The sequence below is a fragment of the Hyla sarda genome, chromosome 1, assembly GCF_029499605.1.
Source record: "Hyla sarda isolate aHylSar1 chromosome 1, aHylSar1.hap1, whole genome shotgun sequence".
In the NCBI taxonomy this organism is placed as follows: Eukaryota; Metazoa; Chordata; class Amphibia; order Anura; family Hylidae; genus Hyla; species Hyla sarda.
In genome coordinates, this window is record NC_079189.1 from 292485813 (window position 1) to 292502269 (window position 16457).

The window sequence follows — 16457 nt, forward strand, 5'->3', positions numbered from 1 at the left end:
TACCTGTGCCCCCATTCTCTCGGAGAGGCTTTCTCCTGTGCTCACCCTCCTCTCTCTTTCCTCTCCCACTCACATTTCCCCCAGATCTCCTCAGTTCTCCTCATTTGCCGCCTCCTATAAATAATCACACACGGCTATGACTCATACACTGTCCCCCGTGTCAGCCTCCCCCCACTCTTCCCTGTGCGGTGCCCATGTAACCAGTGCACCAGCCTGGCATAAACCCCATGGTGACTGAGGGTACCAATGGAGTGTGCTCCTCATCTCTCCCTACAGACAGCCCGTTCAGACCCACATAGAGATGAGTTTGATAAGTTTCTGCATCCGCCTCCCTCCTGCCATTAGGATACACAGTAAGGTATCTCCCCCACCACCTCCCCAGCCTGCAGCTTGTCAGAGTCACGTGCCCTATATGGGCGGGGATTCTTCTTCGAGCTTCATTCATAAATCCTGAGGCCGGTGACTGAGCTGCAGCTTGAAGCCGGAGGTGAGAATTGGGCATCGGGCGCCAGACCAAGTCAACGAGCAGTGCATTGGTGCCAGCTGTGGGGTCTGTCCAGGATCCGGAAGGTTAGAGGTAGGCACTGGCCGCCTGGAACAATATCTACGATTTAGCATCAATTTGCAGCCTAATTGCTCCGGCATTCCATGGGCACTCCCTGGGCATCTTTTGGGTACAGCAGGTAGACTGCTCCGGCATTGATGGAGCTTATCATGTTTTCAGGATGCACTCTGTAGCCATGGCATCTGTGTGATGTAGAGCTTTCCTGGTTTATGGATACTTACAGAACATCATTTGGGCATCACATTATTTGGGTGCTACAGGGAGCCAAGGCCATACTGGGAGGGAGATTTCTATGTGACTGGGTGACACCAAGCTGTCTTAAGCTTAGGTGTCACGGACTTGTGCCCCTTACTGAGGAATGCAGCACAGACCCTGCATTTTATACCCCCTTTTTATCTGCTTTACAGCATGACTACCTCCTCCTGCTGCAGGGAGCTAAGGGGTTAACTGATAGGTGGGCTGGGTTAGAGAGGAGGTGGGCCATTAGCTAGGACAGAAGCCTCCCTCCCCCTTCCTCACACTAGTGGCAGCTGTCAGAAGGGAAAGCTCTGTAGCAGTCCCTGTCTGTGAGGAAATGGCTGAGGAGTTAGTTGCGCTTCTCTGGGAGAGGGCTTGTGGGGATTAGGGCTTCATAGCTCGGGTGCTTGCCGAGCTGGGAGCCTCCCCGCACCCCCCTTTGCTGGGTGTTACAGCTGAGGTGTAGGCAGCATCTGGTAGCCGGCTCACTGTGCGGTATGTCCGTGCTCCTGTGCGCTTCAGCCCCAGTCCCCCCAGGTCTGGTAGACAGTGTGGCTGGGCAGCAGCCGGCCCTAGTGCTAAGGAGGGTGGACGTATTGTTGGAGGGCGCACTGTTGGCGCGTGTGGGAACCCTCCCCCCTCTACACTTGTTGCAGTAGATACAGTCCCAGTTCAGCCCCCTCTGCACGCACCACGTGCTTCCCCTCACCTCACTGCTGGCTCCACTGTTACTGCAACTGGGCACTCTCATCCATCCATCCATCCCCCTGCAGTTATGGGCAATAATACTGCTGCTGCTTCCAGCTCCTCAGCAGCTGAGGAGGCTGTGGACACTGCTCTCCCCCCAAATACTGAGGATTAGTCACTGCCCCCCACCTCCTGTCTCTGTACATGAGGATACTAATGTTAATCATGCAGATGCCTTAGAGGCCCCTTCTTGTTTTCTAGAGCCCCATTCAGCAGGACAGGTGAGATCCTGCTCCCGCCAGATGGAGTGCCGCCATGTACAATCCCAAAGGCGCCATGGGCAGTCTTTTTCCCATTCCTCTTCGAAGAGTTCTGGGCCCAGCAGATCCAGATGTTCCATAGGAGCCATAGGCGTGAGGACTCCGGGCGCCAAAGTAGATTCAGGCGTTCCCGCTGATCCAGATAGTCTCGCTAGCGATCTCCTTCATCCTCAGGCAGCCGCTTGAGGAGTCCGCTGGGCCATGAGTGTCCATCCAGATCCAGGGGAGGGTCCGCCCGGACGTCCAGTCTGGCGCAGTTCCTGTAGTGACTCCGCCTTCAGTGGTTCCCGATACTCCGACCGCTCTATCGGTCCTTCATCCTTTGCCCACGGTGATTGCAGACAACTTGCAGTGAGTTTGATTTTGCTGGGGCTTGGGGTTCGGGGTGTGCTCAACCTAGTGTAGTTCCAGTTTTGAAGGCTTTGCTGTGCTCAGCTTGATCCATCCCCTTCCGGTAGTGGTCAGCTCCCATCCCCTTCCCCTATGGCTAGGTGGGCTCTTTCTCCTGTCAGGGTACATAAAGAAGCGTTCTTTTGCGCTATCAGTCCCCAAGGGGTCCATGTTAGTGAGGATGTGAGACAAAAAATTTGGGATAAGTAATTTATAGATATTTGGTCCCTGGTTTCCATGGATCAGAGCACGGTGGACAGGGAGCACAGGCAGGTGACGGATAGACCCGTTGACCACCAGCCACAGGTTTTAAAAACAATCAATAATTGGCTCCAGGCCTTCTCTATCCTGGGCTGTATAATGGGCCAGAAACACCCTGAACGCTGCTCAGAGCTCTTTTGTCTACCTTGACTCCATTTACAATGCTTATAAGGCTTATTGGGGGCAGCGCCTGGGGGAAAATACGATGAGGATTTCCGCAGTCGTTTAGCATTACAACCTGAGGTGGGCTGGGGGGCCAAGTCTACTGATGTGTGGTTGAGGCTTATGATGTCTCAGCACCTTCCCCCCTTTCCTGGTGGGGCCACTGCCGCTCAGCCCGGTCATCAAGGGTCAGTGGCCTTCCGCTGTCTGGGCTCCTGTTGGCTCTTCAATGAAGTGCACTGTAAGTTCTTTGGGCTCTGTAAATTCAAGCATGAGTGTTCCATGTGTGGGGGCTCATGCAGCAGTTCGCTGACCTAAACACGCCAAGCCATAATTGAAAGCAGCAGTCAACGCTGAAGGGAAAGACCACAGTGAGCGTAGCCGCGATGTTGCCCTGGCTTGAGCGCTACCCCCAATAGACAAGCGGCGGAACAACTGAGGTTGGGTTTTTTGTATGGTTACTTTACTCCATTTGTTCCATCCAGTTGTCCTGTTTTGTCTTCTAACTTGCTTTCTGCCAGAAAACACCCTGATGCCCTCAGAGAGAAGATAGGTAAGGAAGGGAATTTGGGCAGGCTTGAGGGTACTTTTCTCCCCCCCCCCCCCCTTTTTCCAATATCCGGGTTTCCCTTCTGGGTATTGTTCCTAAGAAATATTGTGGTAAATTCTGGCTGATTCTTCATCTTTCACACCCCCAGGGAGGAGTCGTCGGTATCCTACATCTCCTGTGACAAGGCAGTTATGCTGGTTCGTAATGCTGGCCGGGGAGGGGGGGACCGCTTTTGGCGAAGTTTGATTTCGAGTCCGTCTTTAGGCTCCTCCTGGTTCATCCAGAATGTTGCCGTCTGTTAGGCTGCCAGGTTGATGGGTCGTTTTATTATGACACCTATTTGCCTATGAGATGTTCCATTTCGTGCCACTATTTTGAGTTGTTTAGCACTTTCTTGGAATGGGTGGTGCGTTATGAAACTGGTGTTCGATCCATCATTGGACGATTTTCTATTTGTTTCCCCAGGTGATTCCCCACACTGCCATATGCTTCTTTCTACTTTCTGTTCCCTCATGAGCAGGTTTGGTGTTCCACTGTCAGCCAAGAAGACAGAGGGTCCTAGCACTTGTTTGTCTTTTTAGGGTGCCTGCAGCATTATTCCCGTATGGTTTTTTCCCGTAGGCTTTCCCTGGCCACAAAAGGGGTCCGCAGACCTGATCACCATATTAGATTGTCCTCACCTCTCAAAGCTGATCTTTTGGTGTTGCGAGAATTTCTTAGCAATGGTCGAACTTGCCTGCAGGCTTCTGAGACCAGTAATGTTAAACTGTCCTTGTTCACTGATGCGGCTGCTTCAATGGGTTATGGGGTAATTTTGGGTTCTCATTGGAGTGCCGAGGCCTGGCCACCTTCCTGGCGGTAGTAGAGACTCTGTTGCAACGTTACGCTTCTTGAGCTGTTTCCTATCAATGTGGCTGTTGAGCTTTGGGGCCAGGAGCTCAGAGATTGTAAGGTCTGTTTTTGGACTGATAATTTAAGTGTAGTACATTGCATTAACAGTTTGTCCTCATCTTCCCGTCCGGTGCTGGCCCTGCTTCGGCATTTAGTTCTTAGATGCTTTCAGTATAATATTTGGTTCCGTTCTCACCATGTGCCAGGTGTGGATAATGTGTTGGCTGACGCTCTCTCTCGCTTCCAATTTCAGGTGTTCAGAATGCTGTGTCCGGGGGCGGCTCCGGAGGGTCTGCCTTGCCAGAGGTACATCTGGGAGTTAGTGACAACCGCTTGATGCCGCTCATTTGTTTATCGGTGGCGCCCGCCACCTGGAATGGTCACGGTAAGGCGTGGAGGGACTGGCTGGGGGTGGCGGGTGATAGAGATGTCACGTTAGGTGATGAGGTTCATTTTTCGATTGATTACCTTTTGGGTTTACATGATGCGGGTGTTTCGGTCACGGTGGCCAGGCGGAGGCAAGGTGGAGTTGGTTTTCACCTAAAATTGCAGGGTTGGTTGGATATCACTAAATTGTTTTACATTCAGCAGGCTTTGAAGGGCTGGGATCGTCTTCATATTCATAAGGAGTGTCGCAGGCCCGTGTCTTTTGCTTTCCTTCAGTTTTTAATTGATGCGGCTTTGCGAGTCTGTGGTTCTCCGTACGAAGGTTTGTTGTTTAGGGCAGCTTTGCATCTAGCTTTCTATGGGGCTCTACGTGTGGGTGAGCTTGTCCTCTCCTCAAAGGGGGCCGCTGGGGGACTCAATCATGCGGGACGATGTTATGGTATCGTATGGTGTACTGCAACTTCGAGTACGGCGATCTAAGACAGATCAGCTGGCTGTTGGTTCTTGGCTTTCGCTTAGGGGCGTGGGAGGGGTTGCTTGTCCTGTCTCTTCTGTTTCCGATTTTCTGTTCATTCTCCTGTTCATGGTGACAAATTTCTGGTGCACTCTGATGGTGTCCCCCTCACTCGCTATCAGTTTGGTTCCGTTTTCAAGCTTTGTTTGTCTGCTCTTGGTTTTCCCTCCTCTGAGTATGGTACCCACACTTTTCGCATTGGGGCAGCTACTGAGGCCTCCTGGGAAGGGTTTGATGGGGCTGACATTCAAAGACTTGGTAGGTGGAAATCTGATTGTTATGCTAGCTATGTTCGTCCTGAGTGCTGTTATAATGCCTTTTTCTTGCAGGTCCTTCCCCAGTGGTGTATATTCTCGGACACTCATACATACTCCAGGCAGCTCAGAGGGCTGCTACCCGCCCAGGTGGTCGTTCCCTGGGATTTCATCAGGCGGAGCTGAGGTGGCGTGGCAGTCCTGGCCTTCAGTGGTCCAGGGTGCTGACCGATTGCATTACAATTGCTGGTATGTCCCGTGGTGCTTGTTATCCATGTCGGGGGTAATGGCATCTGTTTCATTAGGGTCCCTGAGCTCCTTGTTCTTATGCGCACAGATTTACAAAGGATCATGCTCCTTTTCTCTCAGGTCGTTATAGTATGGTCCGAGATTGTCCCGAGGGTTACGTGGCAGGGGTCCCGGAATTCATCCACTTTAGAAAGGGCTAGGAGGTCTATAAACTCCTGCATGTCCCACCATGTCCATTCTGAAGGGGGTGTAATGGTGTGCCATAGGCAGCTCAAAGGCGACAATCGCCGCCATGTCTCCCGATGGGATACATATTAAAGATATCGGACTGGACTTATTCCTTTCTGGGTTGCAGGACAGCTTAGAACAGGCCCTTCTTGTCCTGGGTGCGGTCAGAGCCCAGTATACTTGTGCTCCTCCTGTGGCAGTGGAGGAGTGTTCATGACCCCTGAATGGAGGGAGAAGGCTATTTGCCTTCCGGGAAAAGTCAGGCGGCTGGCAGGGTGCTCCACTCGCCACCGGGGTGGCAACCCACTCGAGGTGGAAGTTATAGAGGTTTTGAGCATGTTTAAGGTTGATAATAAAGCTGTGGCCGACCCCCATCATCCATTAAAAAAAAGAGTCTGTTGTCCTGGTTTTATTTTACATAAAAGGTAGGGGTCAAACCCTGGTAGAAGTATAAGCTATACAACAAGTCTGGGTGACTTAAGCTTAGGTGTCAAGGACTTGGTGCCCCTTAATGAGGAATGCAGCACAGACCTCTGCATTTTATACCCTTTTTTCATCTGCTTTACAGCATGATTACCTCCTCCTGCTGCAGGGAGCTGAGGGGTTAACTGATAGGTGGGCTGGGAGGAGGTGGGCCATTAGCTAGGGCAGGAGAAGTGCTCCCTCCCCCTTCCTCACACTAGTGGCAGCCGTCTGAAGGGAAAGCTCACCACCCTCCCACCCTTGTGTCATTTTTTTTGTTTTTAATGTTTTGTCACCCCGTTTAAAATAAATAAATAAATTGGAGATTATAACAAGTTTTAAAGCCTTTTCCTATAAGGTCACTTCTTGTATACTGCTTTGTTCCTTTGGATTTCTGTTATCCCATTTGATTCTGATGTTGGTTTTCCTCTTTGGATGTGTTTTTGATTATGCTTTCTTTAAGTCACAGTTGGTGGTGGATGAGTGTTCATGACCCCCGAATGGAGGAAGTAGGCTATCCGCCGCCGGGGCAGCAACCCACTCGAGGTGGAAGTTATAGAGGTTTTGAGAATGTTTAAGGTTGATAATAAAGCTGTGGCTGACCCCCATCGTCCATTAAAAGAGTGACTGTTGTCCCGGTTTTATTTTACATAAAAGGTAGGGGTCAAGCCCCGGTAGAAGTATAAGACATACAACAAGTCAGGTGATGTGTGTACAGAAAGTAGGTGGGGCAATTATTGTGCCTGGTAGTGGTTGTACAATGAATTCTTGTTGGGATTTTTCTTGGAGATGTAATGGGCACTGCCCAGGTGCCATCCAGACATTACACCAACTTGGATGCTGGCCTGTAATTCGGAGAAGTGCTTGATGCTATTTCTGTCCAATTCTGAGCTGTGATGTCAAATGAATCGATGTCCTGCAATGAACAGATATGTTGAGCCTTGTTTCATTGACTTTTGGGGCATGCTGTTATGGGCTACTTGATTGTCTGGAAACTAGTACACACTGTGTAGTGCTACCAACCATCTTACTGGAGGAGTCTACCTCTCCCCCTGTATTGTGGAAGATGTGCCCATCACAAGCACTGCTGGGTCCTGCCCTGTGTAATAACATACACTATTATACAACACTGGATGAGAATATTAAAGGTTTCCCTAGGCTCAGACTGTGTTCTTTTTATTTCTGCAGGTGTCAGATCATGAGCAATGAGTCACCTGCATGGGAGAATATAACTGACAGTTCCACGGTAAGAACCTCTGCACATTATATATTTATACAAATAGACTGTACTGCTACACTATTGATCTAGCCCCGGGGATGTGAAATGTGACATGGAATCCATGCATTCGATCAATTGCACAGGTCTTGTTTTCTTTCATGTTTCTATTAGGGATGTGTGGATTATACTTTTGTATTACATTTATAGTTTGTAACCTGTATTTACACAGCTATAATACCAGTCTGCTTGTGAGTACATTTAGGGTTTGATGGTTACAACATATAGTTACATAGAGACAAGTTCATTTTAAAAGGAACTTCTATTCTACATAACAGTTAACACTGCATAAAATCTAGCCATCCTTTCTGCCTTTTAGATCCACCACTTTTATTTTTTTTAGGCTAGGGTCTCATGGCCAGATCCATTGCATGACCGACAATAATGGAGCCAGCCAGCCAGCCCATATTGAGTTATTATCATGGTGCCTATTAACAGACAAGATAGCACTGAATGTTGTGCTATTTTGCCAATATTTTAGGTTGTGTTTATATAAGTGGCTTCTGCCAGAACCTTTAATGCAGATATGAACCTAGCCTCACAGTATATGATAGTGGTATTCATAGGTTTAAAAACATATCCACAGGATTGGGGATGTATCTGACTGGTAAGTCAGTTGCTCTGGGACCTCCGCAATCTTCAAAACGTGGCCCTGAATCTCACCACTGTATGTAAGACAGATTCCGCACATGCATTGTCTATGGGAGCGCCGGAGATGCCCAAGCTCCAGAGCTCTCATAGAGAACTTCCTGACCCCACTCTCCATATAACTGGAAAATTTGGGGCCCCATTTTGCAGATCAGGGGTCCCCGAGGTTAAACTTCCCATGTGATCCCATTTGACACTAATTCTGTGGACAGGGCTCATTTTTAAGCATTAGGATACCCCTTAATGATAAAAAAAAATAAAAATAAACTATTTTAGAAAATGTAGGTTTTTTGCTAAAATAGAATAGCAGGTTATGGTTTTTTTTTGTTTTTTTTTTAAGTGTGATATCACCTGAAGTTGCAAGTCTCACATATATACTGTACATTATATAAAAGCATTAACTGAATGCTATTCAACCTCCCCCGCGTAAGAGGCAAGAAACAAGAATTTCCTAATCACAGAGATTTTGCAACAACTGGGGAAAAAAACTCTTTGGGTGATATCAAGCATTAGTTATCAGGAACACTCAATAGCTGCCTATTTTAGGCAAGATTTTTTACACCATTTATGGCCGGCTTTGTTATTACTAAACTTTATGTCACATGATGCCAAAGGTCAATTTGGTAAATTGAGAATAACGACAGCAGTGAAATGTTATATTGTCAGTGCATCTCAGAAGCTCTAGAATTATCCATGAGGGTATTGTGCACTAAAATATCACTTTTGGTAAAGGGCATCAGTCATAGGTATATATCAGGGGTGTAAAAAGAGCTTAAGTGTATGAAGGATTAAAAAAAAAAAAAACATGTTCAAGAGTGACACATATATCTCTGCAGGCTGCACCAGGGTCGTCCACTCAAGATGGGTACATCTTGCTCCTGGTTCTCTTGTCCATCTTTATTGGAGGAACACTCCTCCTCCTTATTGGGGTCTTGATCCTTTGCAGGCGCTGTTGTGACTCACGTCTGAGACTATCCAGGTAGGTAAATAGTATTTTAGGGTATGTTGATTTACATTTTTGTTCTGGAAGTTTATGATTATGTACTTTGTTTTCAGACCCAGTGATGATGCAGAAAAAACAAACACTTCCTACGTGGATGAAACCCAACCCACACATGGTAGGAAAACTTATCATAAATGCTTTCACAGTCATTCCACCAATTTACAAAACTCACATTGGACTGTATGATTTATAACATAGCTCAACAGTGTACTGCTTGGACTAGTTTTCTCTCATACCATTTTCCTTAGTTCTGCATTGATGCATAAACAGTTATTAGGTAAAATTGCTTTTGTAATAATTTGCATTTTATATTATTCATTTTAATTCTAAAGATATCACCATCAGGATAGAGGATGCCGAATCTCTTTCAGCTTCAGGGACCCGGGATGCAGAGTCCGAGAGATTTCTAGGCACAGTGTCCTGTGGTCGACGGGTCTCATTTAATGAGGGAGCATTATGTGGGCAAGAAAAGAGAGAGCGCGAAAGAGGAAGGAGGTAAAAACAGGCTTAAACTAGAAAACATACAAACACTATGGGAAAATCGTTATGATTAATAGCTGAACTAGGTTAAAAGCTATAAAAAAGAAAATGATGGTGAAGTGACAAACATAACCATGAACTGTGTATACCTATTTCTTTCAGATACACTTTGACAGAAGGAGACTTCCATTATTTAAAGAATGCCCGATTAACACTCCCCCCATTACCGCCAACTGCTTTACGCATTCTAACAATACATGAAAGTGAAGGTGGTGAAAGCAGTAGCAGTGGAGCAGCATCAAACACACATTCCATCTCTCCAACTAAATCCAACATTTCAATATACCAGGTTAGTTGTAGAGAACCCTTGAGCTTCATTCAGTCAACCTAAGCCAGTTTGTTTCACTTTACAATGGGGGGGGGGAGTTATAACCAATGCCAAGGAAAAGTGGAACAGTTGCTCATAGCAACCAATCAGATCGCTTCTTTAATATTAAAAGGAGAAAATTAAGCATCTTATCTGTTGCTATGGGCAACCGCACCACTATTCCTTTGCACAAATTTTCATAAATCTCCCCAAATGTTTTTTCTTTTTTCACTTTTACCCTTTTCTTTACTAGCCTCCTCGAAGTCCGCCTGCACCACTTACTAGACTTTCACTCAGTTTAACTTCTGCTCTTCCTGGAGATGCGTACAACTCTGTGGCTGATACAAGTTTCATAGAAACTCTCACCCATAGTCCATCATCCCATAGGCAAAGTCCTACTAATGCCAGGGTAAGTACATAAAAAATGTGCAAGGAAAGTGAACAAAGAACAGAGTTATCAATAAAACTCTGTTTTTACACATTCTTTTCATTTTCCAGTTTGACCTTAGAAGTCATCTCCCTCAGGGTGGCCCTAGCTCTGATGTGAGTACCACACAAAGTCAAGGTGCAGTGCTTCACTTCTTCAGCCGTCTAAGGCGTCATGCAAGCTTAGAAGGAGCAAGCCCCTATCTAAAAATCAAGAAATGGAAACTGGGCAGTGTCCAGAGAGCAAGCAGCTTAGACACCAGAGGTGAGGGGGAGGAATGGCCTGGATGCACAAGATGAAATAGAAGCAGCCTGTAACCTGAGTCACGGATGGGGGCAACCTGGATTCCTAAGGTGATGGGAGGGGTATAATTTGGATAACAAAGAGTAGAGTGAATACAAAAGTGGGGGAGGGAAATCAGTTGAGGGTCAAAAATGCAAAGATTTACAGTAAAATGAAAAAAGAGGCTAAGCAACTGTTGATGCAACCCATGTAAATTGAAGTAGTGTAACTGAGAATAAGTGGGTAGCATATACAATAAAAAAAAAATAAGAATATTTTCTGTTCATAATTAGATGTGTGATTACTGATCGTTTATTCACATTACAGGTTCTCCAAAGCGGCATCAGTTCCAGCGACAGAGAGCAGCAAGTGAAAGTGCAGAACGTGATGACATCATACAATACATTGCCCACACACAAGATACTGGTTTCACTTTAAACCAGGAATCTATCATCCAACAGCATGGCACTCCACTACATTCTCTCGGCAGGTATTCTTCTATTACCCTCTACACTAAACAACAAGGGATCCTACTGTAAATGTAACCCAATAAATAAAGCTTTTTTATTAAATCCTTTTCATATTCACCTTAGGTGTTTAGGAACATATCTATTTCAGTGCTCTGCTCCTTACCTTCTTTTTGTTTTACCAGGCTAGACCACAGGGAAGATGGGTCACTGGCTGATGTAGGAAGCACAGAACAGGGTCAGCTTCCTCCCCAGTGTGACATCTGGAGCCTACGTGCATCACTGGAACTTTGTGCCTCTGATCAAAGTAGTAGCAACAATGATCGTGATTCTGTTCGCAGTGATGCAGAAAGTGTTAGCTCCTTGAGTGGACTCCCTAGCCTTCCTTCTCAAGATCTGCCTGATGTTAAGTCAGGAAAAGGACAAGAGCCAGAGACTGGTTCTCGAAAGCTTTTACAGATGGACAGTGGCTATGCCTCTATTGAAGCTCCTTGTCGACCACCAGATGAATCATGCAGCCCCCATCGGGACAAGACTGCATCAGAAAAGCGACTGTTTTTCACACATGCTGGACGGAAAGGAACAGTATTTGAGAGTTTGGAGGGTCGCTTATATGAACAGGGTGCTTCTGGTGGAGAGGAAGACAAATTGTTTCCACACCACACTCCATCTCTCAGTCCACACGAGACACTTTCTAGACGAGATTATAGCATAGATGAAAAAACTGATGCCCTGTTTAATGAGTTCCTTCGGCATGACCCACAATATGACGATTCCCCCCTTCGCATCAAGCATCGCTCTAGAGCTCATCTGCGCAAACAATGGCAGAGGACAAAACAGTACAGTGATCCAGGTATCCGTTTCCCTCCTGCTTTGGACAGACATCGTGCTTCCCCCTTACGTCGAGGAGACAGCACTAGCTACCTTCCCGATACGAGATACCACAGTACGCTACCACGAATAGCAAGTACTACGGACGAGGAAGGACCAGATGGCTGTCCATTAAGCCCAGCTTCGCTTACACCTGAAGACAAAATTCAGGCTATTGAGGAGGAACCTTGTGAGCATGGGCCTGCTCCTGAGGAACCTAGGCCTCCTGCTGAAAACCCTGATCAAGATTATGGTTATGGCCCCCAAACAACAGAGCTGCTGGACAAAATAGGTGCAGGACTTGAGGAACGATTGTACCCAATTGTGCAGAGGACAGCATGTAGTCCTGAGAGGCTTTGCACAGTGGCACATATCTCACCTGATCACAGTCCTGTGTAGAACAAACAATGTCTGTCTTCAGCAAGGAGACTGGACACTAAAATGGGATTAAGTGACTGAGCTAAAAAAGCAGAACACTTCCTGTATAGTGCAGTGCCAAATGATACCAACCCAGTCGCTCATTTTATCCACTGCTACATTATGTGCCATACAAACACAAGCATGACTGTAAATACAGGCAGCACATGTAGAACACACAAACAGCATGGGCATACACACTACATTATTCACAGTAACATGTACAGTTATCTTCCAAGCAATATGAAGTTTCTTCCTGAAAGCCCTCAGGGACCCAGCATTAGGGAAATGGGGGCATAGGATGGATTCAGTGGCTTTCAGTGTGGTTGCTACAGATCCATTACTCCCTACCCAAAAACTGAACCTACAGGCACAAGGTGTGAGGTTTATGTAGGGTCTGTGACAAGTGTGGGTGGATCTTAATATTTATTCATTAATTTATTTTATTTATTTATTTTCTAAAGCTGCTTTGTTCCTGGGAGATGGTGCAATCTTGCCTTTGTATTCCAATGTAGCACACAACAGGGTGCAAGATTTTGTTTTCATGCTCTCCCCACCACCACTGTGTATTTCCCCTTTATTAAAATGAGACAGCACATATTAATGATAATGGCTAAGTGTACACCGTGTGTATCATAAAGTTAGGGGCTGTAACAAGATTTAAGAAACCATTGTAGTTCATAGAATTCCCATTCTGTGATATGTCATACTAATCCTGTTATAAAACTTTCATGTTTAATAGATGTAGCAAACAACATCTAGGAGTGTTGTATAAGGAACTATTGGCCTGTGTGCTACCCAGTCATCATATGGTTCAGACCCATGCTCAGGAAGCAGAAACTAGTGGAAACCAAATAAACGTTTAATCACTAAGGAGAAAACAAACAACCTGTGGTAGTTCACACATGGCTTTTTTTCTCCAAATGCACACACGAATGCTGGGTTTTGCTAAAGGAGTATGGTGCTCCCTTTCCTTCCCCAGCTTTGCATTTTATTGTGTATGAGGGCTCAGATAGGGCTGATGATGGGATCTCCACCTCCTTTATGTATAATACATATGGTATGCAGCCAGACAAACAAAGTGGAGCAAGAAGTAAGTTCAAGTCATAAAGTGCAGCAGATGCTGGACACTGTGCAAGTCCTAGAGGTCCAGAAGGGATAAAGGGATAGGAGAACAATTAAAGGGCATTTCCCTTTACTGCAGCAGTTCGGCTGTAGCGTCTGTTGGGTACAATCTCTCAGTGAAAGTTAGAGGAGTCTGCAGGAACGGATCACTGTATAAAGAAAAATAGTAAGATTGAGTTATATATTTATAATATCCAATTATTTGCACTGTTTAAATAAGTTAATGACAATAAATGACAAGAAGGAAAAGCATCCCAAAATATGCAATTCTTTGTTTGTTGGTTTTACTGCTTTTCTGTGGAATGGACTTTAATGTGGATCTCACATTTGTTTGATCAAAATTTACTCTAAATATATACAGAGTAGCAATTTCCTCTCTAAACAGAGACAACTACCCTATCTCACAAATCCCCCGTCATTAACATTGGTAGATACAGCTTCTTCAATACTACGTGCTCAACAGTTAACCAGCCCTTGGTTTTTCCAAACAGCCAGGTCTTTTTTCTGTTATCTATGGCATGTTTTGTGATAAATAGGGATGCACTGAAAGGGAAATTTTGGGCCGAAACCGAAAACAAATGAAAAACAGTTACCAGGACAGACAGTAACTGCTGCTGATGAAGACTCCTCACTTCATGAAGGGCAGACAGGCGCATAGTCCTCCACTGTAATCCTGCTGATGGGGTCATGTGACTAGCAGACTACCCCGGCAGCAGCTGCGCTGTACCCTGCTGGTGAGGGAGCCGTCTTAGTGGGAGGGGGGTCGGCGGTGGGGCGGTGTTGCACTGCTGCTACTTAGGAAGCGCTATGTGGCATGTGAGCACACTTCGCCGGGGGGGGGGGGGGGGAGATGTTTGGGTAGATAGCTGATGTGCTGTTGGGACTTTGGCAGCACAGTAGACTGGGTGGAGGCTTCTTGGAGGGAAGAGGCGGGGTGGGACTTGGGGCGTACAGGCACGTTCTGGTGCGCCAAATCCCCTGTGTCATTTAGGCCACACCCTCCGAAATTTTAGGCATGAAAACGCATCAGCCGAAAATGCAGAAAGGGGCGTTTTCAGGCGATAATTTTCAGCTGCCGAAATTTCGGTGCAGCCCTCATGATAAATGCAAAGAATCACAGTGGCAACACATACAAAACTCTAGCAGTCATCTGTGTCTCTGAAATCTTTGTATCTGTGCAGATAAACCCTAAAAATATTAATTATTACAGCTTGCAATATTCATATGCAAGTTCCCAATGTGTAATTCATTTGACACAAAAGGCTTTTTCCACCGAGCTTGATTTGGCTAGGCGATGCCGGACTATGTCACTGCTTGTCAAATCTGTGTAACCTATTAGCTGAAGGTGCAACACCCATCTCTACACGTCTTCCAGCAGTCCTATCCGATGCTGTGGTACAGGATTCTCTTCTATGACTTCTAGGTTTAATATACCTCCACCTCTTACACATGCAAACTCACATTCTTAAAAAGGTGTAGTTCGGCTGGGACCCCCCCCCCCCCCCCAATCTCCTGTAGGGTGCCCTGGCTCTGCCACGGCTCTCCCCAAGCAGGAGGCGTGTCAGCCACAGCATGATGCCGTGGACGACACGCCCCCCCTCTCTGTATCTTTATGGGAGAGGAGGAGATGCAGCATTCGTGCATTTCCGCCTATCCCATTGAGCTAAATGGAGGGTGCGTGTCTGTTGACCTCTTAAGTGAGTTAGACGACCTATTAGCCACGTGAGATAAGTGTTCTATGGCTGAAGTACTTCTTTAACCCTTTAAAGGACCAAGCCCATTTTGACCTTAAGGGCCAGGCCAATTTTATTTTTGCATTTTTGTTATATTTTCATCCACAGACTAGTATGAGGGCTTTTTTTTACGTGACCAATTGTCCTTCATAATTACATCACTTATTTTACCAGAAAATGTATGGTGCAACCAAAAAAATACTATTTGTGTGGGAAAATTAAAAAAAAAAAAAAAGCACAATTTAACAAATTTTCGAAGGTTTAATTTTCACGCAGTACAATTTACGGTAAACATGACATCTGTTCTTTATTCTGTGGGTCAATACGATTAAAATGATACCCATGATTACATACTTTTCTATTAGTGTTGCACTTGAAAAAGTTATAGGTCATCATAATAGAGGGATTTTAAACATACTAATTTTGTTAAAAGGTTTGCGATTTTTTAAAATTATTTCTGTATAAGCGGCGGTATGAGGGCTTATTTTTTGCGCTGTGATCTTTACTTTTTATTGATAGCACATTTGTGTATATAAAACTTTTCTTAATTTTTTTTTATTAATTTTTGAAAAATAAAATGTGGCAAAAAAGCAGCAATTTTGTACTTTTTTTTTCCCTTTTAACGTTCACACCATTCAATAATATTATATTTTAATAGCTCGGACATTTACGCACACGGCGATACCAAATATGTTTATTAATTTTTTTATTTTTTTTTACACTTGGGGGTAAAATGGAAAAGAAAGGAGATTTAAAATTTTTATTGGGGGAGGGGTTTTTCTAATTTTTGTTAACTTTTTTTTTTTTTTTACACTTTAATAGTCCCTAAAGGGGACTATTTATAGCAATCCTTCGATTGCTAATACTGTTCAGTGCTATGCATAGGGAATAGCACTGATCAGTGTTATAGGTCATCTTTTGCTCTGGTCTGCTTGATCTCAGAAGAGAGTAGAAGACTCATGGAAGGCAGCAGAGGCAGGTGAGGGGACCTGCGTGGACCGTTCTGGATGATCGGATCCCCCCGGCAGTGCTGCGGGCAATCCGACCATCCATATCTCTGACTGCACTCCCGCAGATGCCGTGATCTGTATTGATCACGGCATCGGAGGGGCTAATGGCAGACATCCGCGCGATCGCGGATGTGAGCAATTACCGGCGGGTTCCTGGCTGCAATCAGAAGCTGGGACCAGCCATGCATGACCCGA

The 16457-nt window shown here is 45.7% G+C and overlaps 2 protein-coding genes across 10 annotated transcripts in view; one reads left to right on the forward strand and one right to left on the reverse strand.

Moving 5' to 3' along the window:
• The first annotated feature begins 382 nt into the window (after positions 1–382).
• On the forward strand, positions 383–13004 carry CBARP (CACN subunit beta associated regulatory protein). 9 transcript variants are annotated; one of them, XM_056517424.1, is made up of 11 exons: positions 383–577; positions 4317–5467; positions 7346–7403; positions 8918–9060; positions 9138–9199; positions 9417–9579; positions 9727–9913; positions 10185–10340; positions 10430–10622; positions 10968–11130; positions 11293–13004. In XM_056517424.1, exons 2-11 carry the CDS (start codon positions 4809–4811, stop codon positions 12374–12376), a joined length of 2868 nt encoding a protein of 955 aa, XP_056373399.1. In that variant the 5' UTR covers positions 383–577; positions 4317–4808; the 3' UTR covers positions 12377–13004. The 9 variants fall into 9 exon arrangements, with proteins under 9 accessions (XP_056373399.1, XP_056373426.1, XP_056373441.1 ...); XM_056517451.1 differs by having other exon boundaries at positions 386–577; positions 5294–5467; positions 6621–7403; XM_056517440.1 differs by lacking the exon at positions 383–577 and having other exon boundaries at positions 589–4448; positions 5294–5467; positions 6621–7403.
• The window catches only part of STK11 (serine/threonine kinase 11), a 68867-nt gene continuing 64810 nt past the window's right edge, over positions 12401–16457 (reverse strand). Inside the window, exon 10 of the mRNA XM_056517498.1 lies at positions 12401–13668. The gene's annotated coding sequence lies outside the window, so the exon portion shown is untranslated. The remainder of the gene's footprint in view (positions 13669–16457) is intronic.

Coding starts and splice junctions, on each gene's coding strand:
- CBARP (XM_056517424.1), top strand. CDS start 4,809: ATGGGGCTCTACGTGTGGGTGAGCTTGTCCTCTCCTCAAAGGGGGCCG. Junction 7,404..8,917: donor ATATAACTGACAGTTCCACG/GTAAGAACCTCT, acceptor ATATCTCTGCAG/GCTGCACCAGGGTCGTCCAC. Junction 9,200..9,416: donor TGAAACCCAACCCACACATG/GTAGGAAAACTT, acceptor TTAATTCTAAAG/ATATCACCATCAGGATAGAG.